A 27,438-nucleotide genomic window follows, 5' to 3' on the forward strand; every position below is an offset into this window, starting at 1 on the left:
GCACGTAAACTTCCGGCTCCGCGGAAACGTCATCCCTGGATTCAGTGGGGAGGTCCCCGGGGCGGTACCGGAAGTGACGCAGGGGCGCGCCCTCCATTTTGTGGAACGCAGGAGCAGCTAAGTGCGTCAGTTTTGGAAAGACGTAGACGAGTTTAGTCCTGGTTTGCGGGGAGGCAGACGGCTCCGTCGCAGACTACGGACCTCTCTGGTCTCTCAGCTGCCAAAGATCCTGTCCGGTAGGTGAGTGACTCACTTTGAGGGAAAGGCTTCTCGGATCGAGGCTTCTTCATGGCCGCTCAGATCGTGAGTGGCCAGGGCTGCTCTCTTTGCGGAGGACGGCGTCCAATGAGCGCAGTTTATTCGAGGTGGGCGCTGGGGCACGTCTCCCTTTGGGTACTGTTTGAGGGGAACTGAAGGTGGAAGGGCGGTCGTGGTTATGGTCATTTTTACACAGGGGTCTATGCTCCTCCCTGCCTCCTTACCTCTTCACTACCCGAACCCCCCGAGTTTGGGCGGAGACCTTTGCTCGGGGGTGTGGCTAGGGTTTTCTGCGGGAGGGCACGATGACTCCGGAACTATGGAGTCGTGGGAGGGGGTGGGAGGAGGGCGTTTGGCACGCGCGGCTCTCCCCCACCGCTGTCTCCGCCGCCGCCATTTTGTGGCTGCCGGCGTCCGCCCGCCGCCGTTTGCGCAGGCGCGGCGGTGGCGTCGCGAGATTCCGGCTTCCACCCGCTGTGACGCTCCTGGGAGGCGGCGACGCGCGCGCGGCCCATCACCATTGGGCTGGCCTTGCGGAGGGCGGGGTCGGCTCCGCCCGCACTTCTCGGCCTTTCCTAACTGCGGCAGATGGGAGGGGGCCAGAAGAGCCAGGGAGAGAGTGCGGCTGCGCAGTTCCAGAGGCGGCAGTGGGCGTTGCGGTTGCTGCGGTCTGGGCCCAGGGAAGGATCGTGTTGGGAGCCGAGTTTTAATTTTGTCTGCAAGGGACCTGGCCTAATAAGAGGCACTCTTGGCAATCTTGTTTATAACATCACCGGGTAAACATTTTATTTTATGCCGTTTATGTTTTTGGCCCCTTAACTAGGCATTTTTCTGACATTCACTGGTATTGTTTCAATCGAATCATTTTCTAACAGGAAATACTAGCCGGATATCATGAGTGGCTGTCGAGTATTCATCGGGAGGCTAAATCCCGCGGCCAGGGAGAAGGACGTGGAAAGATTCTTCAAGGGGTATGGACGAATAAGAGATATTGATCTGAAAAGAGGCTTTGGTTTTGTGGTAAGTGTTTTAGAACTACTGTTAAGTCGCTAAAGATTTTGATGAGCAGTGTGTTTTGATTTTACTGAGTTCAGGTAGGGTATCTTTGGAAAACTTTGTATGTTCTTAGAGCAGTGAATTTTCTTGAGGGATAACCTCGCTGTTGGTTGGAGGGAAACCACTCCTGATCGCTGTCTTTAAGATAGTCATTCTATCACACGTTTGCAGTGCTCTTACTATGTTGTAGAATATATCTTAGAGCCACATTAAGCAGGGGGTCGGTTTGTTTGTTTTTTTTCCCCCATGTTTACATTTTAGGAATTTGAGGATCCCAGGGATGCAGATGATGCTGTATATGAACTTGATGGAAAAGAACTCTGCAGTGAAAGGTGAGAACGTTTTGTAACCAGTTAGCACCGTAAGATGGACAAGATCAGCTGGGATATTTTTCAAAGTCAATCTCTTGTGGCTTGTGTGGAGATAACAAAGTCTTTTTTCCCCCCTTCCTGTAGGGTTACTATTGAACATGCTAGGGCTCGATCTCGAGGTGGAAGAGGTAGAGGACGCTATTCTGACCGTTTTAGTAGTCGCAGACCTCGAAATGATAGACGGTATGTGATAGATGGTGGATGGCTGCTTTGAACAATCTTTACCGCAGGAGGAGCTTTTAATGTTTAAGAACCATTAGCAATAAGTGATTCTGGTACTTACTGAGTAATCGTTTCTCCTTTTCATATGTTAATCCACTGTTCCTGATTAGTGCGTGTAGTAAGTCCTGTAAAATAATGTAGAAACTTGATGGGAGTCCTTTGAATGACTTGTTCCGTCTCGTTGCTTGAACTTGTCCACAGTCGAACACAGTAGGTACACACTGCTGCATTTCTTCCATTGTGAGTACTCATTTTCTTCCTCAGAAATGCTCCACCTGTAAGAACAGAAAATCGGCTTATAGTTGAAAATTTATCTTCAAGAGTCAGCTGGCAGGTTTGTTGAAATACAGTTTTGAGCTATTTTAATGTGGCTTTTTAAAAATTAATGGGCAGTTAATGTTTTATTATGTTTTGTTAAAAGTAATTTTATCTTTAATTAATTTTAAAATGGATTTAATTGTAATTTTTAAATTTTAATTAAACGTAATTGGGGGATATTTCAAACTTTAATAATTAGTGATCAAATGTTTAATGTTTTGAGGATATATTTTCTTGTTTATTAAAATCAATTTTAACCAAATATTAAACCCTTTATTTGCCAGCCTATCTGTGTCGTTGGCCTTATGACGAGGAGTGCCTGTGGGTTATCCTAATCGTTGTCTTGGTCACTCTTGGTTGGGCCTGGTTGACTTTGCCAGTCAGCTCCTACAGTGATCAATTGGCCACCTCTAGATCTGTGTTTGCCGGTCTAGACGTAATCGGTGCACTTAACTTGAAGTGCCAGGTTGCAGCGATCCCAGAGCGTTGATAACGTGATCTGATCCCTAAGTTGAGAGCGGTCTTCCTGTAACGCTTCCGAATAAGAGGTCCTGGTCGAAAAGAGTTGAAAGATACGAAATTAGGTGGTCGTTGGAATCCTGATCGCAGTAAAGTGTTCCTTGGTAACTGCACAAGAGTAGAACATGTCTGCATCCGCCTGTAGTCTGCTAATAGGGAGGGCTGTGCGATTAAAGGCTTCCATCGATTGGGTAGTGTCCTTCAAGTGGGTGGCGAAGAGCCAGTCGGGCATATGTCATGAAGGTTTCTCCGACCGATTAACGGTTTGCTGCTTGACTAGCCTAGGGAAATAATAATAAAGGTAAAGTAAACTTTTTTAATGACATATGGGGCACAAAATAACTGGTGTCTTGTAAATGTTCTGTTTTGTTTTTTTAATATAAAATTTCTACTTTAGTCTTTACTTTTAAAATATGTACTGTTTCTTTTTGTTTCTTTTGTTTTGTTTTTTGTTTTGCTTTTTTTCTTATGTATTGAGCTCAGTATAGACTAATACTACTTTAATGTTAAGATCTGAATTTCCTCTAGCATTTTGCTTAAAAGCAATATGCTTTTTTGCTTATTTCGTGCCCTGACCTAGATAATTTTTCAATTCTGATAGAATACAAGTGTGGTAAATGCCATGTTTGTACTTTATCTAACATCTTCTCTTCCAGTAGTCTTGTTTTTTATACCATGTGGTTGTTTGTGTGTCACATCGCCTTTTCTTTGCTTGACACGATTGTCTTGTGTTAAGGATCTCAAAGATTTCATGAGACAAGCTGGGGAAGTAACCTTTGCGGATGCACATCGACCTAAATTAAATGAAGGGTGAGTGTGTATTGGAGATCATAACCGCCTTTTAAAACATACTGAAAATTTTACTGGGGATTTTTTTTAGAGAACATAAAATTTGGACATGCTGTAGTGCAGTGGTTCTCAATCCAGGAGGAGTTTGCTCAGTAGGGAGCACTGGACAACAGTTTTGGTGGTTGTAACTGGTTGAGGTCACTACTGGCATCTGGGTAGAGGCCAGGGATGCTGCTAAACGTCTGATGGTGCATAGGAAATCCTTCCACAACTGAGAATTAAAAATTGCAGTTGTTTGGAAAGGTTGAGAAACCTTGTTGCAATGCTGTTCTCCATTAAGATCTAAGACAATGTAGTATTAACAAAAGGTGCATGGAGAAGGTATTGTAGTTTGCTGTGTGTAGTGTGAGACTAGGCTATAACATGTATGTACCTTTATAAAGGGATTTTTTTTTTTTTTTAATTGTAGGGTGGTAGAGTTTGCCTCTTATGGTGATTTAAAGAATGCTATTGAAAAACTTTCAGGAAAGGAAATAAATGGGAGAAAAATCAAATTAATCGAAGGCAGCAAAAGGCACAGGTATCTCTTTAACATTTTTAAGACAAAGTTTTAGTTAATAGGTTTGTAGGGACTGCCTCTTATGTTGTATTTTTCCTCCCTTCCTAGTAGGTCACGAAGCAGGTCTCGTTCCCGAACCAGGAGTTCCTCTAGGTCTCGTAGCCGATCTCGTTCCCGGAGTCGCAAGTCTTACAGCCGGTCCAGGAGCCGGAGCCGGAGCCGGAGCAAGTCCCGTTCTGTTAGTAGGTCTCCTGTGCCTGAAAAGAGCCAGAAACGTGGTTCTTCAAGTAGATCTAAGTCTCCAGCATCTGTGGATCGCCAGAGGTCCAGGTCCCGATCCCGGTCAAGGTCCAGATCAGTTGACAGTGGCAATTAAACTGTAAATAACTTGCCCTGGGGGCCTTTTTTAAAAACACACACACAAAAATTCCCAAACCATACTTGCTAAAAATTCTGGTAAGTATGTGCTTTTCTGTGGGGGGGGTTGGGGGTGGGATTTGGAGGGGGGTTGGGTTGGGCTGGATATCTTTGTAGATGTGGACCACCAAGGGGTTGTTGAAAACTAATTGTATTAAATGTCTTTTGATAAGCCTTCTGCTCACATTTTTGTGAATGTCTGAAGTGTATAGTTTGTGTATATTGAGAGAGCTCTTTTATAACTAAAGCAAATTTAATTTTTTTGTACTAGAAAAGATTTGAACATTTTAGTTCTTGGTTATTCAAATATGTTAATTCAGAATTAGTTTAATGCCTCAATTAAACTAATTAATAGCTTTGGACACTTAAAAGAGCTCTAAATTTGCTTGTACATAAAGGCTTGAGTTTTCCTTGTTAGGGTCAAGGGTGTCCTCCCACCCACCCTTTAACAGCTGCCTGACGACACGTTAAAGCAGCTGTTTGTTATTGATAATAAAAGATTATAAAACTGCTTTTGTCTGTCTGTCTGAAGGACGAATGCGGTTTACTCCTCCCTCCCCATCTACATTCAGCACATTTAAAATGCCTTTATAGAGAATCCTGGAGTTTTGTGTGGTGGGTTTTTTAAATTTTTTGAAAATTTAAATCTTGCCAAATCTAGTCAAAACTGGGGCAGAGAAGACCGTGAACTGTTCAAAATAATGGTAACTGTTGTTTTGGTTTCCTGTGTGTGACCTTCCATGCTCTTTCTCTTTATTACTGTATTGTATCGACATCAGGTTGTTTAGGCTTCCGTAGCCAAGAGAACGATAATTTGGGAAGGAAATTATAAAAATTGTTTTTATGTGTTGTATGTAATTTTGAAGGTCAGAGGTGATCACAGCTTATTTTAACTCCACGTACAAGAGTGCTTTAAGAGGTTTCGTGTTTCTTGCTTTCAATGCTGTGACGTGGGTGTGACCGTATGTTAAGGGGAAAACAGTTTACTAGAGAAGACTGCTGAAGGTTCTACACCCGTTTTTGTTCTGGGAGCATATATGTGTAGATGATGAGCGCCGTTAATAGTCTCTTCTAGGACTCTCTAGAGACTAAGATTATCTTGGTCCCATGCAGGAGTGCTGAGTTGGATAAATGGGAGCAGTGAGTGACACGTAGTAGCCAGATACTCTGACAGTTGTCTTCCCTGTGTGTTCTTGAATCTCAGTTACTTCCTACATACAAGAACGCATCTTCTAGGAGCGAAATTGGGGTCAAAGAAGAGCAAGTAAGTGGTGAACTAGTATGGGCATTGGAGTCCAGTTCCCCAGAACCCAAGCACCACGTTTTCTTAGTGTAGACAAATCTGCCTTAGCCTTGCAGGAGTTTTTTGAGGAAAACAGTTGGAAGTACCAATTGGCTTTCCAAAAGTGTGGGCATTGGGTAGTGGGACTCCATTTGGGGGGACAGGTTTGAAAGGTTTTTGGTATACATTTGCTTCTCATACCCCAGACTAGAAATTGAGGCCAGAAAATGGGAAGCCGAACCTTCTACCATGAATGAGATGGATTTTAGGGAGAGTTTAGTAAGCTCGTTTGTTTACTGAGGTGGAGGCATGTGGAAATCAGTGGAACCTAGATTTTTTTTTTTTTTTTTTTAAGATTTTATAAGTAATCTTTGCACCCAACGTGGGGCTTGAACTCTGAACGAGGTCAAGTCGTGTGTTCCACCAGCTGAGCCAGCCAGGCGCCCCAGGTTCTTTTATTGGGTTGCTTCGGAAGGCTGCAAGTCCGCCAGAAGTTAATATCAAATGGAAAGAGACAATTTTTTTGTTCTTAGGTATGATAGATGTAACTGGGTAGTATGGTGTAGATACTTCATGATATTTTAACAGTTGACTCTATTCTGATAGTTTTTCAGTAAATGATAGCCGTGGCTTACCATTTTAATATTAACAAACATTTGTTACACGGTGAAGCAATAAAATATAAGGCCCTTTGAGCAAATGGGAGGTGACTGGGAGTTAATTTGAACCAGCAAATAAACCTGAATTCCCAGATCCAAGACCTGAGAAATAGAGGAGTGTGTTATTCTAAGCAAATTTAGGGCCAGAGTTTGTGGGACATGTGTTAACTTTTTTCTTTATATGTTCCTTTTATCTAGTCCTTTAAAAGGACAATTTGAGGGTAGTAGGTCCCAAGTCCAGCCTTCCTTTCATGAAAAAACTATTCTGCTTAACCAAGTTTCCTAGCAGGTGATGTCGGCTGGGTGGTAGACAAAATCATTTGAACAGTTAAGTTTAAGAGAATATGTGAAAGTGGTAGGTGGATAGACCTTTTCACAGATTAAGAGCATGTTAGTGACCCAAACTGGTGATTCTTAAACTTACTGTGGTATTGGGAGTACTGGTGGTCTTGGACATTGGCCAGACGCTGCCTTAAAATTAACTTGGGTTTACAGTCAGTTGAACTTAATCATACTGAATGGCATGAAAATCTTAATTAGGCACGGTCTGCTATTTGCAAGGATGAGATGTTCATGAATCTAACGATTGTATATCAGCATTATGTAAAGCATTTCATAGGAAATTTGAAATTTTAGAAATCTAATTTAAATGGAGAAACGACCCCTTTTGCAGTAGCTTGCAGCTCTCTGAGTGTTGAGGGGATATAATAGGAAAACCACTGATAGCTCATGAATTGATGGGCTAGACTTTTAGATTAGTGGGCAGTTCTGTTGGTTGTGTTTTCTTGTTTCCTGGCTTTCCCCCTCTACTTTGATGGTATTCTCCAGAAATGTCCGTTCATTTCATTACGACTGAGATTTTGAACCAGTCTTGTTTAATTGCATTTGCATTCTATGTTTTTTTGTACATGTAGTATCACATTGGTGTTTTTAGGAGCTTTAATCCATCCCCAAATAGGATTTCAAAAGGGAAGGAATGAGAAATTTTAAGGTTAGAAAGGACTTCTGAAGTTTAAATCTGGGAGCACTGAGCATTTATTTCCCTCTTCTGTCACAAAAGTTGGAACAGGATTTGGATATTTGATTTTAGGTAAAAGTTCTATTTGTTGCCTAGTTGAGAAATTGCCTTTCATATGCCTATGGAACACTACGGAGATGCAGGGGCAAAAGGCAGTTTTGGTTTTTGCCTTCATAGGACTGTCATTGAAGAATTCTTTTATTTATTTTTCAGTTTTTTTATTTTTTTGAGAGGGGGTGTCACAGAATCCCACGCAGGCTCTGTACTGACAGCATGGCACCTAATGCCAGACTTGAACTCCCAAACCATGAGATCATGACCTGAGCTAGCATTAAGAGTTGGATACTTAACTGACTGAGCCACCCAGGCACCCCACAGTCTTTATTTTTTAAACAGGTATCAACTTTTAAGCTGGGGCTAGGCGAGGCTCTTAAGGTAGACTCCCTCTGTGTCCTCCCACCAGGCGAGGTTTGTCAGTTCTGATAGTTTCTGCTGGCAGTGCTGGAGAAAGACTCTCATTTCTGGTGTTGCTTTCATCTTTTTACTCTATCACACTGGCTTTCTGAAATATCCTCTGACCGGAATCCAGTCCCCTGGGGGAGCTAGGCTGTGCAAGGGGAGCATTCCTCCCCTTTGTGGGTGCCATTTCCTAGAGCTCCTGGAATCGTGTCTTCAGTTGGAGCAGCTGTGTAGGTCATTTTTGTTTTATCTGGAAAGTTGAAGAGGGTCAAGGGTGGGGAAGGAGAGTAACTGTTAATAAAAAAGCTTATTCAGTGGAAGACAGCACATCCTAGGGGTTAAGTTGTATTCTATGTTTTTGTGTGGTTCCCCCCCCACCCCCATCTCTTACCGTGCATCCTTCCATTACTTTAATTTTTTTTTTTTAAGTTTTGTTTATTTTGAGAGCATGAGCATGGGAAGGGCAGAGAGAGGATTCCAAGCAGGCTCTGCACTATCCACAAGCAGCCTGATGGGGGCCTCAAACTCACAAATCTAGAGACCATGACCTGAGCCAAAATCAGGAATCGGACACTTAACTGACTGAGCCACCCAGGTGCTCCCTTCCATGACTTAATTTTGCTTTCCCTTGAACATTCCTAATGGTAATACTACCAATCAATCTAATAAATTATTGACTCTTAAATCACTTCCTCTCCAACTTCTTGGTACAGACAGTGCAGTGGAAGAGTTTACGTTCAGCACAATGGACTTGCGTTCTGCAAGGAAGCGCAGGGAGGAGATAGCTTTAAGAGGTCTTCTAAGTGTGGAGTTTCCATGGCCCCCTCATTGTATTTGGCCTAGCCCTTTTTCCGCCTGTATGGAGGTGGTGAGGAGTCGTGGTCATAGGAGTCGGGATTCACCTATCTTGTCCCCATTTTTGTAGAAGATACAGGGCTCAGAAGCATGAAAAGTTGTGCATCTCCCCCCTCAGCACAGCCGCATCAGCCCTTACAGTGCACTGGCTCTGAAGAGGGTCTTAAGTGTGTTGTAGCCCTGCAAACTCGGGAACGTGGTTGGTTAGTTTAGAAAATTCCACTTCTCACTGCTTTTGCAAGAGGGTGGAGATTTCAGCCTTCACGGGCAACAGATTTGAGTCACTTTCAGGTGAGCATTAGAGGAGGTTCTTTTCCACAACACTGTAGTTTTGAACAAACGCAAAGTTCTGAAGTATGCTCAGCTACTTAACTGGTTTCTTTTTGGCTGCTTGATACAGTTATATGCTAATTGTTTGTTTGCTTTTACTACCAGAAGATAATCACCAGGGGAAGTTGTCTCCTATGGTCTAAGTCCATCCCCAGGGTGTAGAAAACATCTTGAAGGAGCCCTCAAGTTCATGGGAAATGAAGGATTTGAGTGGTTAAGAATATACTTTATAATATGAATATAATATGTTTAGAATTATAAAATACTGAAAATGTCATTCCAAATAAAGTTTCCTGACTTGAAAAAAAAAAGACATTAACGATCCACTTAAAGGAAGGGACTTAGTGGGTTGCCTGGAGGTTTATTATAGTTTAAAGACAATGCAGAATGCTCTGAGCATGTTAGAGGAGGTGCTGTTTAGAAAGTAATTCAATAGTGATCAGGTTTTAAAGTAACAAACTATTGTGATAGCTATTTAATAAGCTTATATTTAAGTTTTATTTACTGTGTAACCAGAGTTGGGAGTCTTTTTTTGGATTTTGGCTAATTCGATTGCATTGCTTCAATATGTTTTTCTTCATAAAGGAGTACCAGTGGTACTGTGGTCTGACCTGGTTCTAGGACCGGAGAACCTAGTCCTAGGAAACCCTGCATTTTCCAGATTGTGAATAGGGGCATTTCACACAACTAACACCTCATAGCTATTTAATATCCAAGACCATTTCTTCATCCTGAGTCTTCCATGGCCTCCCCTTTGCCTTACTCCCATAAGTGCAAAGTCTGTCCACAGTTGATTCTCCTAGCTAGAAGGCAGAGATGGAGTGGAGTTATAAGAAGAGCCTTGGCTCTTTGAAGTCCCTTTGTACTTCTTGGTGCTACCTGGTTCCTAGTGACTTGATAGTTGAAGCCCCTTGCAAAGGTCCCTGCCAGAGACTCACTTGCTGGAAAGGATCAGGTCGGTTATGGGAGAACCCAAAGGAGAATGATTCAGTACTCACCTTTGGAAGGCTTGATTTGCTCATAGCAACGAAAGATGGAGATGAGAAGAACCCCTTCTCCAAGCTGGAAAATCATGTAGAGGAGAGGGAAGAAGAAAAGTGGCCCAATGACTTGAGGGGGGAACGTCACATTGAGAATGGTAGAACAAAGTTGAACGTTTTGGCATCCAGTTTCCATGCTGACAGTGCGCCTGCACCTGTGTTAGGTTCAAAACAAAGCAACCCTATATGCCCTCAGAAGGGACAGGAGGGTACGACACTGGCCTTTCTCCCTCCCAAATCACCCAAGACCCATTGAATGAACGTGGAAGTCAGTGGTGACTAGTAGTTTTGTGGCCGGGAGTTCTCGTGAGAATTTTTGAGCAGCTTGGTTTCACCATTTGCTTCTGCAGGACTACCAGATTAAAATTTGGAGAATGGCTGGCTGATGAGGGATGAAGGGAAGATGTGAGCCACTATCCTTCATTGGCTTGTATGTTGGGTTTACACACAGGGCAGTTGCAGTGTGAACATACAGAAGATGATCTGAAATGCTTGGGCCCCTTGTCCAGTTCCCTAGTTTATGGTTTGGGTATCTTTGAGTCAAAACACTTCATGATTAAAAACCAAACTTGGTTCAGCCCCGATATCTTTGGAACATATTCATGGTTTTGCTCTCGTTTTATGGACTAAAGAACAGGCACCTGGGTGGCTCAGTCTGTTAAGCATCTGACTCTTGATTTTGGCTCACGTCATGAACTCTTGGTTCGTGGGATCAAGCCCCGCATGGGCTCTGTGCTCACAGCGAGGAGCCTGCTTGGGATTCTCTCTCCGGCCCCTCCTGTCCCTCTTACTTTCTTAAAACAAACATTAAAAAGGGGAGGGGGGATGGGATGTTTACATCTAATGAATACATATTTAATTCATGGAGTTGTGGTCAGTGTCTTACCAGAAATTCTGAAAACACGTTTATTAGGGGGAGACTACCGTGATGGCCCTTGATTGTGTGGCCATTTATTACCTGTCACCCTTAAAACAATGTACAGTAAGTCATTGACAGCCTTTTGACTCAACTGTATAACCACATGCTACATATGTTCTACAGTAATTTTTTATTAGTGTGTTTTTTTAAAATGGGTAACTTTATAAGTTTTATTTTTAAGGCAGTGGTTTTTTTTTTGGGGGGGGGGGGATACTAGAGTGCTACTAATGTTCAGACTCCAGCAGCATTTGTCTAGGGCTGACAAGAGGCAAAGTTCCTGAAATGTGCTACTCTAGACAGGGTCTCTATCCCACACCAGATTGTCAGGCTGACTGTCCCTGCAAGTAGCCCCTGAGTTTGAAATTGGATTAGACTCAGCAGAGGTCCACAACCACTAAAGCTCTTAGGACCACTTAGCAGAGCTGTCACCCAGTGGTGTCCTTGTCAAGACTGAAGCCTAGGCAGAAAGGGCGGAAGAGTGGGGAAGGAGGAATATTAACACTTAACCACGATGGCATGGAACTGCTCCAGTGTTGTTACCTACCAGATTTCAGCAGGAGGTGGAGCCTAGGCTCTGGAGGGAGCACTTTGTCATGAGCTCTCTGGGGTATTAGATGCTCTTGTTCCTAAGCCATTCGATACCTTATCTCCAATATGTCTCCGAGTCTAGGGTTCCTGGTTCAGTGGGTGCATTTGCACATACTGCCAGGAAAATGCCTCTCCTAGGTTTTGGGTCTCCTTTTCCTGAGAGACCAGGACAAGAATGAGGCCGATGGAACACAGGTCTAAACCAATACCTACCGTCCATTGAGGCGGAAGAGAGCAGAGAGGATGTAGCCCAGCAGGAAGCCGATGAAAGGCATCAGGGAGGAGGTGGCCAGCAAGTGTGGTGTCATGACAAACATGATACTCTTGCCCACATTGATGACCGAGAGCGCTATGATGGCCACACTTAACAAAAGCATGGTGATGGTCCCTCCCTGTAAATGAAAACAGGAAGAAAAGGCAATTAGGGTGGTGGGGGATGGGGAGGGGCAGAGTGACGAGCATGCGTGGTGGGTATCAGAGGTGGAAACCAAGGGAGTGCAAAAAAAACCTTTTATCTCCCATCTATTTGGAATTCCTAATCAGTAGCTAGGAAGCTTCTTGGAGTACAGAGACCTAATAATTAACATTCTTGTTACCGTTGACTTAGAAAAGAGCCAGATGTTTACCAGCAAAATTAATTTATTTGGAAATAGAGGAAGTTCAGTTTGGGACAAGGAAGCCATGGCGAACCATAGGCAAGTCCTGAGTACACGGGACAGGGACTTGCTTTTAGAGCGGAAAAGAAGCCGGGAGGGTCTGCTTCATGCAGTTCTCTCGGCTGGGCTATTGCTGGGAAGGAGAAATACTTCCTCGTGCTGGGGTATGTAAAGTAAGCTTTCCATTAGGCCAGTGGTAGTGTATGAGAGCTTTCCCTTCAAGACTTCCAGGCTCCATTTCATATGAGATTTTCTTTGCACATTTGTCCCCCCCCCCCCCCTTTTTAAGTTTATTTTGAGTGAGCATGTGCATGGGGAAGGCACAGAGCAAGGGGGGGAGAGAATCCAAAGCAGGCTCCTTGCTGACAACGATGGGGGGCTCAAACTCCCGAACCGTGAGATCATAACCTGCCAGAGTCAGAGGCTTAACCGACTGAGCCACCCAGACACCCCACGTTGCTCCCTTTCGATCAAGATCTTTCTTCAGAAACATCGCTGATGAAGAGTCTGTGTATTCACTAAAGTGGCTTTGTCTCTCACTGCCAGGAGGGGTTTTTCCTGGTTGTCCTGTCCCACGTTGGAAAGTGCTTAGATTGGGAACTGTTGAGGCCACATGAGTACCAAGGAAGGGTGTGAGGGAGAACTCTGAGGCATTTCCCATCTGAGGTCTGTATATTGTCAAGATTGAAGGCTTTGGAGAGCATCTTGTCTGAGCTAATATCTCCCTATTGGTGTGCCCCTTCTGTAGAGAGAGGTACAGAGTTGAAAAACTTCAGTCTTGCCGTTTGTCCACAACCTGCCGCTGAGACCGGAGGCCGTAGGTAGTTGCTTCTTCATAGGTCACTGCGTTTTTTGTACCACCTGACTTCACTGAAGCCATGTGCTGAATGTCCATTTCGTGGGCAGCCAATCAAATCAGCTTGCCGGTGACCCAGGAGATGACCTGGCTCGCGCTTCCCACAAAGGTGGCCTCCACAGCTTGCTGAAATGACCGAACAAATCAGATCCTCTCGTTGAAGGAGTTTGCGGAACTACAGCGAGGGAAGCCAGAGCAGAGGCAAGTGTTAAAAGACCCAGCACCCTGGCAGCAGCGTAAGCCATAGGTTGGCAGACACCGTGAGACGGGTGAGGCAGTTCACCAGTAGCAGCAGGTACGGGAAAAGCATAGGTGGACTGGCTGAGTCACTCGAACAGCGAGTGACTTCCTTATTTAAGGGAGGTGGATGGCTTGTGGTAAAAGTGGCTTGTCGACCAGGTCATGCTGAGGTTCATCGACCTAACCACACGGACTCGAATAAGCCCTTGCCTAGGTAAGTTAAAGTATTACTTGAATTGCCGTTCCAAATAGAGCATCCAAGAAATTGTATCTTGGCATTATCTACGTGTGACCTCCCACTGGGTAATGTGTTTACGAGCAGATACCTTTTGCCAGAGCCAGTTAGAAATTGGGTGGTTTTGATTTGAAAGTCTCTAGGGGGCGCCTGGGTGGCTCAGTTGGTTAACGGTCTGACTTGGCTCAGATCATGGATCTCGCAGTTTGTGGTTTGAGCCCCGCATCGGGCTCTGTGCTGACAGCTTGGAGCCTGGAGCCTACTCCGGATTCTGTGTCTCCCTCTCTGCCTCTCCCCGCTCATGCTCTGTTTCTCTGTCCATCTCCCTCTCTCAAAAATAAATATTAAAAATATTTTAAATTCTGAGTTAAGAAGGAGATATATTCTTATATTAGTTGTGACTGACTATGGTCCTTGGCTTCTTCACCTATAAGATGAGGAAGAACAGAGTTGGATTAAATGATTATCAGAGGTCACTTCACATTTTTACATTTTTTTTTTCTTTTTAGTATTCCTGTACCTCCACAAACTATCTTGAATAAAATTAAGTGATAGACACAAACATTTCTGGGTTTTTCTTCCCCTGCTAATGTGGGGAGTGGTCCAGGCAGAGGGAAGGACATGTGCAAAGAGAAAAGAGCTAACACTTGAGGGGGGGGGGTGGTGGGTGGTTGGCTTTAGCAAATCAAGAAGAGCCGGGGAGGCTACATAAGGGGATTGAAAGTTTATCCTGCAGAGAGTATGGAACCAGGGAGGTGTTTTAAGCAGTGGAGAGACATGACAGTTTGTTCTTCCCATCTCCATCCTCAGGTTGAACCTGATCGAGGAGCCAGGTTCGAAGGCCGTTTCAGTTGTGAGAGAGGATAGTGGCCCAAGTGATGGTAGTGTTGTCACAGGTGGAGAGGAATAGATGGATCCAAGTGAGCGACAGCAGAATAGCCAATCACCTCTTCAGGTGAATGTGACGGAATGGAGAGGACATTGAAAAAGACCAAACGGTTTTGTGGCTTAGGCAGCTGGGCACATGGAATGCCATTCTTAGAGATAATAACGGGGAGGAGATGGCTTTAAGACATACTGACCATATATAAGTGTGTGTTTGGTGTGTCTGTGGGAAGTGACTGCAAGAATTTTCTGTGCCACCATCTTGAACCACCTTTCATTTGTTATGACTTCTACAAGCTAAAAACCTTTTTTGCACAGTGAAGGAAACAACAAAACTAAAAGAAGAGATTTGCAAAATGACATAACTGATAAAGGGTTAGTATCCAAAATCTATAAAGAACTTCTCAAACTCCACACCCAAAAACCAAATAATCCAGTGAAGAAATGGGCAGAAGACACAAATAGACATTTTTCCAAAGAAGATACACAGATGGCCAACAGACACATGAAAAGATGTTCATCACTCATCAGGGAAATACAAATCAAAACTACAATAAGATATCACCTTACACCTGTCAGAATGGCTTAAAATTAACTCAGGAAACAACGGATGTTGGCAAAGATGTGGAGAAAGGGAACCCTCTTACACTGTTGTCAGGAATGCAAACTGGTGCAGCCACTCTGGAAAACAGTACAGAGGTTCCTCAAAAAGCTCAAAATAGAGCTACCCTAGGACCCACCAATTGCACTACTAGGTATTTACCCAAAGGATACAAAACTGATTTGAAGGGGCACATGCACCTGATGTTTATAGCAGCACTATCAACAATAGCCAGATTATAAATTACAAATTTTTAAAAATAAAGATAAATAATAGCCAAATTATGGAAAGAACTCAAATGTCCATCAACTGATGAATGGGTAAAGAAATTGTGATACACACACACACACACACACACACACACACACACACACAAATGGAATACTACTCAGCCATAAAAAAGAATGAAATCTTGCCATTTACAATGGTGTGGATGGAACTACAGTGTAATGTGATTAGAAAATAAGTCAGAAAAAAAAAAGACATGATTCCACTCGTGGAATTTAAGAAACAAAACAGATGAACATAAGGGGAAAAGAGAGAGGCAAACCATAACTATAGAGAACAAGATGAGGGTTGCTAGAGGGGAGGTGGGCAGGGTATGGGCTAAGTAGGTGATGCATATTAGGGAGGGCACTTGTGATGAGCACCAGGTATTATATGGAACTGATGGATCACTAAATTCTACTCCTGAAGCTAATATCACACTATATGTTAACTAAGTGGAATTTAAGGAACTTGAAACAAAAAAGACATACTGAGTTTTAAATGCATGAGACATTCAGGTAGAAAGATTTGGCAGTTAAATGGATCCTGGGGGCACGTGGGTAGGTGGCTCAGTTGGTTAAGCATGCAACTCTTGATCTCAGCTCAGGTCTCCAACTCGGTGTTGTGAGTTCAAGCCCCATGTTGCACTCTGCTAGGTGTGAAGCCTGCTTAAATGATGGACGGATGGATGGATGGGTGGATCCTGCAGTTGGAAAAGGTTGAGGGCTGAAGATGGTATTCTGGAAGTCATCAGCTTGTAGATGGTCATTGAGAAGGACCAGATCTATGGTGGAGAGACCCTGGGCTTTGGGAAATTTGGCCAGAAAAGAAAGCTTGGGCGAAGGCAGAGAAGTAACTTTTACCAGAGGAACTCATCAGGGAGTACAAAGAGATGTGCCAGAAAGATGAGAGGAAAAGCAGGAGCGCCCAGCTGAGGGAGGAGGCTTCTGAGAGGGAAGCGGTGGTCAACCATGCCAAAAGTTGCTAAAACGTTAAGGATGGATGAGAAATGTCTGTTGGATTTGGTGAAGAAAGAACAGGTGGTCATTGAGACGCTGAATGGATGGGAGACCAAGGAGGAGAGAAGAGGGATTCAAGTAGCTGAGACTAACTTGAGAGCCTGCTACCTGTGAGAGCAGACCTGGCGGGAGTGGTGGGGGAAAGGTGTGTGCTGGAGGGATGTTTCCTGAAGTGTAGGTAGGGGAGGAAAGGGAAATGTTGGAGCCCTGTAGGGATTGTTTTGTTTTTTTAAGATTGGAGAGCAGTGAACCTGTGTCAACACCAATTGTGAAAAAACATGCGGAGACTTAAGAAATGAGTGAAGTTGGGGGAGGCTTTGGAGGTTGGGGCCATAATCGATGAAAGGACATCTCTGAGAAGCGAGAGTAGGGGGGATGGATGATGCCATCCAGAGCTGAGGTGGGGTGTTCGAACTCGGAAAGGAGGAGGAATGACTTTTCCGGGTCTTCCAACAGAGTGGGAAGGGGCGCTGTGGCCACTGTATGGGGACTGTGCCAGGACAAGGGCGGAACTACCCTGGACGGTGGTAGTGTGAAAACCGAAAAGTCCTGAGAACCTGACTTGCAGCTTCTTTGTTCCAAGCCCCAAACTGCCACCAAGCCTTGGGCTTCCAGGCAGCATGCCCTGTAGGTTGGCCCAAGGCATCGACCCAGGGCAGAGACAAAAGCAGGCTCTCGGAGTGTCAGGAGTACCAGGATGAGCTGGGGCTCTGGGGGGTGAGCAGTGAGCTGGAGGGGAGACTGACTGGGACTGAGCTCCAGGGTCACAAAGTTGGTAGAGGGACCAAGGCGACGCTCCAAGAGTCTAATTCTTCCGAGGGCAAGGCAGTGGCATGATGTCCTGAGTGTGACCACAGTGCCCCTCCACCCCCAGCCCTCTGGGGCCCTACCCCTCTCCCTCCCACCCCACACCTGAAATGCTAGGAGCACATACGCCACCTGTTGCCCTGGGCTCTTCTGTGGCTTCTCGTAAAGTCAGCCAAGTTTGCCCTCATTCCCCCCGAGTGTCCTCTATCCAGACTTCTCCCCAGGCTGACCCACATCCTACCCTTTCCAAGCCTGTCCTCTCCAGGAAGCCTTTCTAGACTCCCTGCTCCTCACCCCACCTTCTTACATCCAACCACACCCACCTGCCCGTGTGCTGTATGTGATCTTCCTCGTGTGTTCCTCCACTTTCTGCTAGTACCCGACTCCTTGATGGCAATGAAGCCTCAGAGTGTGTAGCATAAAACTTAGCATCTGGGCGGTGCATCACACAAGCCTTTTGGTTATTAAAATAATGATGGCTGATAATTGTGTTATGAAATGTGTTACAAAGACCATTTTCCTCCTAACTTTTCCAAAGGATTCTCATGTACATTACCAGCCCACGAGGTAAGTGTACCAATACTAGACCCTTTGCATTCTCCAACGAGGAAGGAAACGGACACGGAAAAAGCCCAAATGACTCTGTTCAAGCCATACATTGAGATGATGGTGGTGCTCTTGTTCCCTGCACAGGGCCCCAGGTTCTTACCTTCTTGACATAGGGTACATATTGTGGCCGTTTGGCATTGAGGAAGATCCCAGTGGCACAGGGAATGAGAACCAGGATTAGTGATATCACAATGCCTCCATAAGGTACCTTGTCCTTCAGATCCCCGGCATAGATCCCCCTGGAGTAGACATACAGGAGGAGGGGCATCATGCCCAGGGCACAGAAGGTGGAGCAGGTGGTCATCACGATACTGGGTGGGAGAAGCAGGGGAGAGTACAGAGAGACAGCGCCCGTTAATATAGACTATTTGTTGAGTGCCTGCTACGTGCCAGGCACCGTGCTAAGCACTTTACATACATTAATTCCTTTCCTTTTCCCAGTAGGCTTAAGAGATACAGGCTACAGGTTGATAGTCTCATGTTTGTTACTTTCTGCTTTATCTTTATTTATGATAGAGTGTGAGTTGCAAAGCCTGAGTCATAATATATATTCTCAGCTCTAATTTGTATCCTAATTGCACTATTACCATTTGTATTTGGAATCCAGTACATGTTGGTCACAGGACCCTGTACAGGGAGAGGCCTTCCAGAAAGGCCACCCGAAAGAATGAAGCTGCTAGGGAACATTGTTGGATTTGCGGATATTCGTGTGACAATATACGACTCTGGTTTCCATTCTTGCGGGCATGTTAGTCATGAGGGCTTGGCAAGAGCCCAGGAAATCCCCACTAAGTGTGTGTTTCCCCTCCCACAGCCCTAACTATCTGCACTAATTTGTTGTTTCCACAGAGGTGAACTATAGCTTAACTGAACATCAAGCATGGCCTAGGTCAACGGGGCCAGAATGTAGCCATCAAGAACAGCAACAGGTAGAGGTATCATCATTAGGAATAAGATGTCAGAGCAAGGCACGTGGCTGGTTCGGTCAGAAAAGCATATGACTCTAGATCTTGGGGTCATGAATTGGAGCCCCATGTGGGGTGTAGAGATTACTTAAATAAAACTTAAAAAAAAAAGACATCAGAGGTGAGGAGAGACCCTCAAAAAATGCTGAGAACTTAATAATGGGAAAATCCTTCCTCTGTGAACATCTAAAACACCTATGAACACATATTTGAGCTTGTAGGAAAGTTAGGGAAGTTTCCAGGTACCAGAGACAGAATGCAAAGGAGTTGGTGGGTGAAGTCAGGCTGGAGCTGCACCGCATGGAGTGGGGAGGGAGGGGGGTGTTTGTCTGGGAATCTGGAGGCTTAGGTTTTTTTGCCCAAGGGAGGGACCAGAACTGAGGTCTTATGCTTATAAAGGAGAGTTGAAACTGAGATATCCATAATAAAAGAACTGTTGGAAAAGAAAAGATCTAATTATCTCACATGTCAAATATAAAATCATAACGGAAAAAATATTTGGAAAAGCATAATGATGCCACACATGTTTTAAAACACATGGGAGCTGACCTTGGATTACACAATAATTCGTAGAAATGAGGGGCACATGGCTGGCTCAGTCGTAAGTGTCCGACTCTTGATTTTGGCTCGGGTCATGATCTCACGGTTTCGTGAATTCGATCACGTCAGACTCTGTGCTGACAGTGCGGAGCCTGCTTGGGATTCTCGGTCTCCCTGTCTCTCTGCCCCTATCACACTCGCGCTGTCTCTGTCCCTTTCAATAAACTTAAAAAAATTTTTTTTAAATGACACCTAAAGCACAAACAACCAAAGAAAAAAATAGATATATTTAACTTCTTCAGAATTAAAAATGTTTGTGTTTCAAAGGACACTATCCAGGAAGATATACCAATGGCAAATAAGCACATGAAAAGATGCTCCACATCATTAGTCATTAGAGAAATATAAATCAAAACATGAGGAGATCACCACACCCAATAGTATGGCTACAATAAAAATGATGGATAATAAGTTTGGTGGGATGTGAAGAAGCAGGAATCTTCCTGTGTTGTTGATGGGACAGTTACAGAACGACCCAGCAATTCTACTAGATACATACTCAAGAGAATCAAAACATACGTTGTTACGTATGTTGACACAAAGACTTGTATACTAATGTTCATAGAAGCATTATTCATAATAGCCAAGAAGTGGAAAACAGTAAAAATGTCAACTGAAGAACGGATAAGCAAAATACGGTGTATCCATACAACTGAATATTATTCAGCCACAAAAAGCAATGTGTTAAGTACCTGCTACGTGTTACCACATGGGTGAACCTTGACAACAGTGTGCTACGTGGAAGGAGAAACATAAAAGACCACATAGTGTGTGATTCCACTTATATAAAATTGATAGACATGAAATAGATTAGTGGTTGCCAGGGGTAGAGAGGAATGTGTAGTGACTGCTAACTGGTTTCTTTTGGGGATGATTAAATGTTCTGGAAGTAGATAGTGGTGACAGTTGTACAACCTTGCGAGCATACGGAAAACTATTGGATGATACACCCTAAGAGAGTGAACTTCGCAGTATATGAATTATAGCTCAATAAAAAATAATTAAATCTGGGGAGCAGCTAAAATAATTCTTAGAGGAAAATGTTTAGAACCTTAAATGTTTATATAGGGAAAGCAGAAGAGTAAAAACGAGCTAAATATCTTACCCAGAAACTTAGAGAAAAATAAAGGAAACTCATGAAAATAGAAGAAAGAAATGATGTACAAAAATTACATACAATGAGAGGGTCAATTAAACCAAGAGTAGTTTCTCTGCCAAGTCCAAGAAAAGACTCCTCTGGCATGCTAATCCAGGAAAAAGGGAGAAGGCACCATTGATTGTATTAGGAATGAAAAAGGGAACATAACTGCAGACACATTAAAGATTTTAGAGAGTTCTAGAAGAAACCGAGGCCAGTTTTGTACTTTCATTTTTCAGTTTAGATTGAATGGACAATTTCCTGGGAAATATAAACTACAAAAAACAATTCAAAATGAAGCTGAAACCTTAGTATTGCTGAAGGATATGAAGGAAGTGAAAACCTACCCTCCAAACCCCACATGATGTATATGGTTTTATAGCAGAGCTCGGCCAGACGTTCAAAGTACAGATGGTCTCACTATTATACAGACAATACAAAAGGGGGAAACCTTTTGTATTGTAAATTGTATGCCCCAATTTATTGTATATGAATAGTGTAATTTTAGAACCAAAGCTGCAAAAGGATATCATGAGGAAGGAAAGTTAGGGGCCGTTCTCGTGAACAAAGAAGGAGAAGTCATAAATACATTATTAGCAGATTAGCAATGCTTTTATAAAATAATACAAAAAATAAGATGGGTTTGTCCCAGCAATGTAAGAGTGGGTTAACATTAGACTAAATCCACTGATCTATATCACTGTATTATCACATTAAAGTAAAAATGGTATCATTTGATAGATACAGAAAATTGTCATTCAACAAAATTCAATGCTCATGCATTACAAAAATTAGCACACTAGCAACAGAATAGAATTCCTTAACCTGAAAAGGGTATCTATCAAAAAGTACAGCAAACAGTAAACTTCATGGTGAAAAATTAGAAAGTTTCCTCTTAGGGCGCGCCTGGGTGACTCGGTTGGTTAAGCATCTGACCTTGGCTCAAGTCATGGTCTGATTCATGGGTTCCAGCCCCACATAGGGCTCTTTGCTGTCAGGGTGGAACCAACCTGGGATTCTCTGTCCCCCTCTCCTCGCTGCACTTGCCCTGCTCACACTCTCTTGGTCTCTCAAAACTAAACATTAAAAAAAAGTTTCCTCTAAGAAGAAAGATAAAGCAAATGATATCTATTACCATCACAGTTATTGTAAATCATCCTATATATGTCTTTGCTAGCACAGCAAAACAAGAAATAGAAACTGTATGGGATGGGAAAAAAAGAAACCAGACTTTCATTACATGCCAATGATTGGACTGTCAACAGAGGAAATCCAAGTGAATTCATAACTAGTAAGGAAGAGAATCCATGAGTTTCTAAAAACATTAACAATATGAAGGAGGCACCTGGGTGGCTCAGTCAGTTAAGCATCCGACTCTTGGGCTTCAGCTCAGGTCATGATCTCACTGTTGGTGAGTTCAAGCCCCACGTCGGGATCTGCAGAGGCTGCTTAGGATTCTCTCTCTCTCTTTCTCCCCCTCCCCTGCTCATTCTCTGTCTCTTTCTCAAAATAAATAAAATTAAGAAAAGAAAAAGAAACAAATATAAAATGTTTAGAAATAAATCTAAAAGAGATATGCAAGATCTTTATAGAAGAAATTATAAAATTACATAGAAAGGTATAAAATAAAGTCCAAATAAAAAGAAAAGCTCTATCATTTTCATGGATGGGAAGACCCAATATTATAAAGATGGCCTCTAAATTTATCTATGAATTTAATCAACAGTCCAGAAATATTTTTGTAGACTTGAGAACTAATCCCCAAATTCAAGTGAAGAGTTAAGGGCCAACAATAGCTAACATTTTCAGGAAGAACACGGTGTGGGGATTTGCCTTTCAAATATTGAGACTTATAAAGTCATTGTAATTAAGAAAATTTGGTGCTCGTGCAAAAAGCCACATAGACCAATAAAGGAGACATCCCAGACACAAACCCATGCACATTTGTGAATGTTATCTATGTGAGAGATGGCAGTACAACTTACTGGAGAAAAATTCACTCAGTGGTACTGGGGATTTTCTCTATTCATATGGAAAAGATAAAATTAGATCACACCATGCGTAAAAATAAGCGCTAGGTTGATTGCAAATCTCCATGTGAAAAGCATAACTTTGAAACTTGTCAAAGAAAATGTAGGGGAATATCTTCATGACCTTGAGTGTAGTAAATGATTTCCTAAAGGACCCCCCACCAAACACAAACTAAGAAAAAATATTGGCAAATTCAACTAAATTAAAACAAGCACTCTGTGTTATGAGACATCATTATCAAAATATAAAGGCCAGCCCCAAACTGTGAGTAGACCACTGCAACGCGTAAAAACAACAAATAGCTACAAATCAAAGAGAAAAACACAACAGTTCATTAGAGAAATAGGCAAAGACTATTTCTGGAAGACCAATGGTGAACCAGTCTTCCGCCAAATGGTCAATAAACCTATGACAATGTGCTAAGCCTCTCTTGAGATCACATTTAACACTGCTGTGACCCATTTCACTCTTACCAGGTGGCGAAAACTATCAGAGTCTGACAACTCCGAGTACAGCGAAGACAAGGAGGAAGAAGGATCTACCTACACTGCTCGGGAAAGTGTGACCCGGAATGACTACTCTGGAGACTCATTTGTGGATGTGTGAACCCTACGACCTAGAAGTGCTGTTTTTATTATATACACTCTCACGTGGCAGTGCAGGGGCATAGGGTACAAGACTGTTCACAGCAGCAGAACGAGAAATCCCCCGAAACGTCTGCCACTAGAACAGATACATTCAAGCAAAGGACACTGCAGTCCAGAGGCACAAAATAGCTATTTTATTCATATGCCTATATCTCAAAAAAGCAAGCTGGCAAATGATAGGGGCAGTGTGGTACTGTTTATACAAATTTTAAGAACGTACAAGCACAACAATGTATCTTGCCTATGGATATATACAAGTACTGCCTGTAGCAATAGTATAAAAGGGTCTGTGCTCCCTCGGGGTGGGTAGGGGGCACGGGATTGGGGAGGGGCGCACAGGGGCTACAGGGCTACTATTGATCTTTTCTGAGGAGAAGAGCCACACACAACTAGTGTGCTTGTTTTGATGTCCTTGAGCAGAGGAGTCATGCTTACTTTGGCTTGGTGTGTCAGGAGTTCTGGAATTTGCTCTGGGACGCGGTGTGCCTCGGGGTGTGCCTTGGAAACCATGCCCCAAGACCTCTGGTGGACTGCTGTGCAGGTGCCGGGTGCACCTCCTACCTTGCTGGTGTCTATGACTGTCGCGATCCTCAGTTTACCCTGAGAGACAGGGAGGGGAGGTGACTTGACCAGGCTCCATTTCGGAGACTGGAGCCTGTTCCGTAGGAACATCATGAACCTGGTTGTCCCTCGGGGGACAGAGGGCCAGAGGGAAAGGGGCACGTGGAGTTCCTTACTCCTCCTTCCTGCTTAAGTTCTCAGAGCACTGCGCACGCCCTGCTTTTGGACATCTGTACACTTTCCCCCCAAATTCTGGGAAACCTCTGGTAGGTCTCTGGACTTCAGCTCCTCGTCTATAAAATGCAATGGGAGTCTTAACCGCCCCCACCCCAACTCTCAGTGGCAAATCATATCGTTTTGTACTTAAAGAGAGGTCTCGTACTGGCAGCCTTTGAGCTACAGCTAGCTCCTGAACACACGTTTTTTTTGGCTTGCACCGTGTTTTAAAATTTTTTAATGAGTTGCCAATATTGAAAAACTTGGAGATTTCACTTAAAAATGGAGATTCACTTAAAAATGCCTTCTCTTGAATCGGCCACAGTGGCTCCCATAGAACACCCACAGCAGACATGCGGCATCTGCCCTGCTTAGGGGGCCCATCAGCCACTTGGCTCATCTATACACATGCCGGGCCCTGAAAGGATTTTAAAAAAATTCTTTTTTTATAAAAAAAAATTTTATTTTAGAGAGTGTCTGAGCAGGGGGAGGGGCAGAGGGAGAGAGATGAGAGAGAGAGAGAGAGAGAGAGAGAGAGAGAGAGAGAGAATCCCAAGTAGGCTCCATGCTCAACATGGAGCCCCACACAGGGCTCGATCCCACCACCTGATCATGACCTGAGTGGAAATCAAGAGTTGGACACTCAACCGGCTGAGCCACCCAGGCACCTCATGAAGGTATTTGAGTAGAAGTGCAGGATCTGGAGTCTCCCAGACCTTGGATAAATGTATTAACCTTTCTTAGGCTCAGTTTCCTCATCTTTATTTATTATTATTATTATTATTTAATGTTTATTCATTTTTGAGAAAGAGAGAGAGACAGAGCATGAGCGGGGGAGAGGCAGAAAGAGAGGGAGACACAGAATCCGAAGCAGGCTCCAGGCTCCGAGCTGTCAGCACAGAGCCCGACGTGGGGCTTGAACCCGTGAACCGTGAGATCACGACCTGAGCCAAAGTCAGATGCTCAACTGACTGAGCCACCCAGGCGCCCCTCAATTTCCTCATCTTTAAAATGGGACTATTTACAGCACCTCCTCACAGGATGCTGTATGAGGATTTCATGGAAAGTGCTTGGAGCAGTGCCTGGCTGTTTTTTATTATCAGTATCCTTTCAGTATAATACATGTAACATGTTGTCCCAGATGAACTCCAATTGTAATTTAAAGTCTGGCAGCGCGTGAAGGTAGATGATGAGATACATATTGCACCATTGGGCTCTAAGGCATGGTTTAATGTGCATGGGAGGTTTGTCTGTTTGCAGGGACGATATGGCAGGAGGTGGCCATCCCAACATTGTCTTTGTGGAGTCTTGGTAGAAGTGAGAGTCCCCACGGGCCCAGACAGGGAGGCTGAGCAGGCAAGCATGAAGGCTCACGTTCCTGAGTCACTGAGGCTGGGCCGGGGGGGTCTCGAACCTCAGAAATGCAGGCCTAACTGGAGAGACCTCACTGGCACCCATTGGCTGATGAGGCTGGGACATCTGGTCACTTACACTTAAAAATGTCTCCTTGTTCTTTACATGGTCCTTCCTTGCTCTGCCGTTTCTGCAGGTTCACAGAGCCCTGAGAATACCCCTTCCCTGACCCCCGACTTCCTGCATCCCTTCTGCACTGGAATTAAGATACAGTCTGGATTTCTCAGGACACAGAGGCTGCAATGAGCTGCGTCCACAGGGCAGACCGAAGACTGACGGTTTGCTGTGCAGCAGGAAGGACTCGGATCAGACGGAGGGAAGAATTTCCTCACAGGTAGTTGAACGTGTTCCCAGGGAAGACTGTACGAGCCAAGTCCCCTCTTTGTGCCTCTCTTCCCATCAGCTACCTCCGTGAGGGCTGAGTCTCATGGGTGGAGAGGCCAGAGCTCGGGTGGTGGGTCCCAGGAAGGACCAGCTCACTCTTGTTTTTTTCATTTAAAGAGCGGTGGTCTCGCTCTACATCACAGGCGGGGTTTCCTTAGTTGTCTGGTTTGCTTACTGGAGTTGGTAGGGTGCTGGCCAACACAGGCATAGATGGAAGAAGGTCTCCACTGAGGACTGAACGTCAGAGGAGGCAGGCTGGGGACTGAGCCTCACAGAAAGGCAAGAGCTTTCGCTGATGAGTTTCCCTCAGCCAGTGTGGGCTGCTGCTGGGGTTGGAGCCCCGGACTGAAATGGCCTCATTCTGGCAGGTGTTCTAGATCAGAGTCCCACCTGTTTGGAAGGACAGGTGTTCAGCCGGCCCCCGCGGAAATGAGCCTTTGCCGACTTCTGCTCAGAGGCTTTGGGTGAGAGGACACTGCTGGTGTTTTCCCTCCCAGTTGGGCTGAGATGTGGCCCAGCATGGCCTGTGCCAGTGTTAGGAAACTCAAGGATCTGCCTGGTTGTGTGTTTGCACAGATGCGTTCCTGTGCCCGATGGGCCCACAGGGAAAGTTAAAAGAACCCCTCACTGCCTGGATAGTTGGAAGGATCTTTGGAACGTCTTGCCTATTCTGCAGGGATTAGAAGTGCTCTGTGGTTCCAGGGTGGCTTGGACCATCTGCACTCCCTTTTGGACCTCTGGTCTCAAGACAGACCACTTGCCCACCATGGTAAGTGGGCAGAGTTTCCCAGAGGCCCCTCGGGTTTAAATCACTACTCCTTCAAGACAGTCCTTGTGGCCCACTTGTGAGGGAGTCTTCAGGAGGCCCCTGGACCAGGTGGGCCCCTTTGACTTGGTGTTTAAGCCAAGGTCTACCCCAGATCCTACCTCTAGCCCTGCATAGACTCTGGACGACAGTGCCCACCACCCTCTGTCCTAGCATCCACCTGGCCCCTGCTCACGCCCCATCCTGGCTTTAGCCCAGCTTTCCCCCTAGACTCTGACATCTCCAATGCAGCTCCCATGCCCAGCCTGCTCCCTCCTCACCTCCAGTCCTACCTGAGGTTCATGTCCCCCTTCATGGCCAGACTGAAGATGTTGGACAGGGTCCCCCCGGGTGAGCAGCCGCAGACAAGGATGGCCAGCGCCTCAATGTTGTTGAGCTGGAAGACCTTGCCCAGTGCAAAGGCGGTGAGGGGCATGATGCCGTACTGTGCTATCAGGGCGATGGCCAGCCCCTTAGGCTTCCAGAAGTGAGCCTTGATCTTGCTGAACTCCATGGTGCAACCCAGCGAGAGCATGATGATAAGGAGCAGGAACACCAGGATGACGCTCAGTGCCTTGTCGGTGGGGCGCTTGCCGAAGTTGGGTGGGAGGGTGAAGTTGAGCGTGGCAGTCACATTGTGGGGCTCCATTCTCCTGTGTGGCGGCGGAAGGCCAGGGGCACCCAGCACACCCCTCGTTCGTTGCCGACTCCCTTCCCTGCCCTGTCTTTGCTGGGTGCCTTCTTCTGTCACCTCCCAGGGCAGCAAGCTTCAGGACAAAATGTGGCTCTGGGCAAATAGAAGGATTATGCAACTGGGTGTTCTGTCCTCTGGCTGTGGCCCCAA

The 27,438-nt window shown here is 44.7% G+C and overlaps 2 protein-coding genes across 7 annotated transcripts; one reads left to right on the plus strand and one right to left on the minus strand.

Annotated features, from left to right (window-relative positions):
• Positions 1 to 74: 74 nt before the first annotated feature.
• On the plus strand, positions 75 to 5,021 carry SRSF5 (serine and arginine rich splicing factor 5). Of its 5 annotated transcripts, none has more exons than XM_053224618.1 (8): positions 79 to 1,034; positions 1,134 to 1,278; positions 1,576 to 1,646; positions 1,770 to 1,868; positions 2,172 to 2,241; positions 3,481 to 3,554; positions 4,003 to 4,113; positions 4,201 to 5,021. In XM_053224618.1, exons 2-8 carry the CDS (start codon positions 1,153 to 1,155, stop codon positions 4,466 to 4,468), a joined length of 819 nt encoding a protein of 272 aa, XP_053080593.1. In that variant the 5' UTR covers positions 79 to 1,034; positions 1,134 to 1,152; the 3' UTR covers positions 4,469 to 5,021. The 5 variants fall into 5 exon arrangements, with proteins under 5 accessions (XP_053080595.1, XP_053080593.1, XP_014927216.1 ...); XM_015071730.3 differs by having other exon boundaries at positions 79 to 365; XM_015071734.3 differs by having other exon boundaries at positions 81 to 236.
• Positions 3,170 to 27,438, minus strand: SLC10A1 (solute carrier family 10 member 1). Of its 2 annotated transcripts, none has more exons than XM_015071729.3 (5): positions 26,888 to 27,438; positions 18,043 to 18,145; positions 11,873 to 12,051; positions 10,111 to 10,307; positions 3,170 to 8,177 (listed from the first exon to the last, which is right to left on the minus strand). In XM_015071729.3, the coding sequence occupies exons 1-5, from the start codon at positions 27,241 to 27,243 to the stop codon at positions 8,071 to 8,073; spliced, it is 942 nt and encodes a 313-aa protein (XP_014927215.1). In that variant the 5' UTR covers positions 27,244 to 27,438; the 3' UTR covers positions 3,170 to 8,070. The 2 variants fall into 2 exon arrangements, with proteins under 2 accessions (XP_014927215.1, XP_014927214.1); XM_015071728.3 differs by having other exon boundaries at positions 17,935 to 18,145; positions 26,888 to 27,430.

Source organism: Acinonyx jubatus, chromosome B3 (genome assembly GCF_027475565.1).
Source record: "Acinonyx jubatus isolate Ajub_Pintada_27869175 chromosome B3, VMU_Ajub_asm_v1.0, whole genome shotgun sequence".
NCBI lineage: Eukaryota > Metazoa > Chordata > Mammalia > Carnivora > Felidae > Acinonyx > Acinonyx jubatus.

Excerpts from the sequence above, each read along its gene's own strand:
- SRSF5 (XM_053224618.1), top strand. The coding sequence starts at position 1,153 with ATGAGTGGCTGTCGAGTATTCATCGGGAGGCTAAATCCCGCGGCCAGG. Across the intron at positions 3,555-4,002 it reads CGACCTAAATTAAATGAAGG|GGTGGTAGAGTTTGCCTCTT; the intron begins GTGAGTGTGTAT and ends TTTTAATTGTAG. Across the intron at positions 4,114-4,200 it reads GAAGGCAGCAAAAGGCACAG|TAGGTCACGAAGCAGGTCTC; the intron begins GTATCTCTTTAA and ends CTCCCTTCCTAG.
- SLC10A1 (XM_015071728.3), bottom strand. The coding sequence starts at position 27,243 with ATGGAGCCCCACAATGTGACTGCCACGCTCAACTTCACCCTCCCACCC. Across the intron at positions 12,052-17,934 it reads ATGTACCCTATGTCAAGAAG|GGAGGGACCATCACCATGCT; the intron begins GTAAGAACCTGG and ends TTTCATTTACAG. Across the intron at positions 10,308-11,872 it reads CTCTTCCGCCTCAATGGACG|GTGCAGGCGCACTGTCAGCA; the intron begins GTAGGTATTGGT and ends AACCTAACACAG.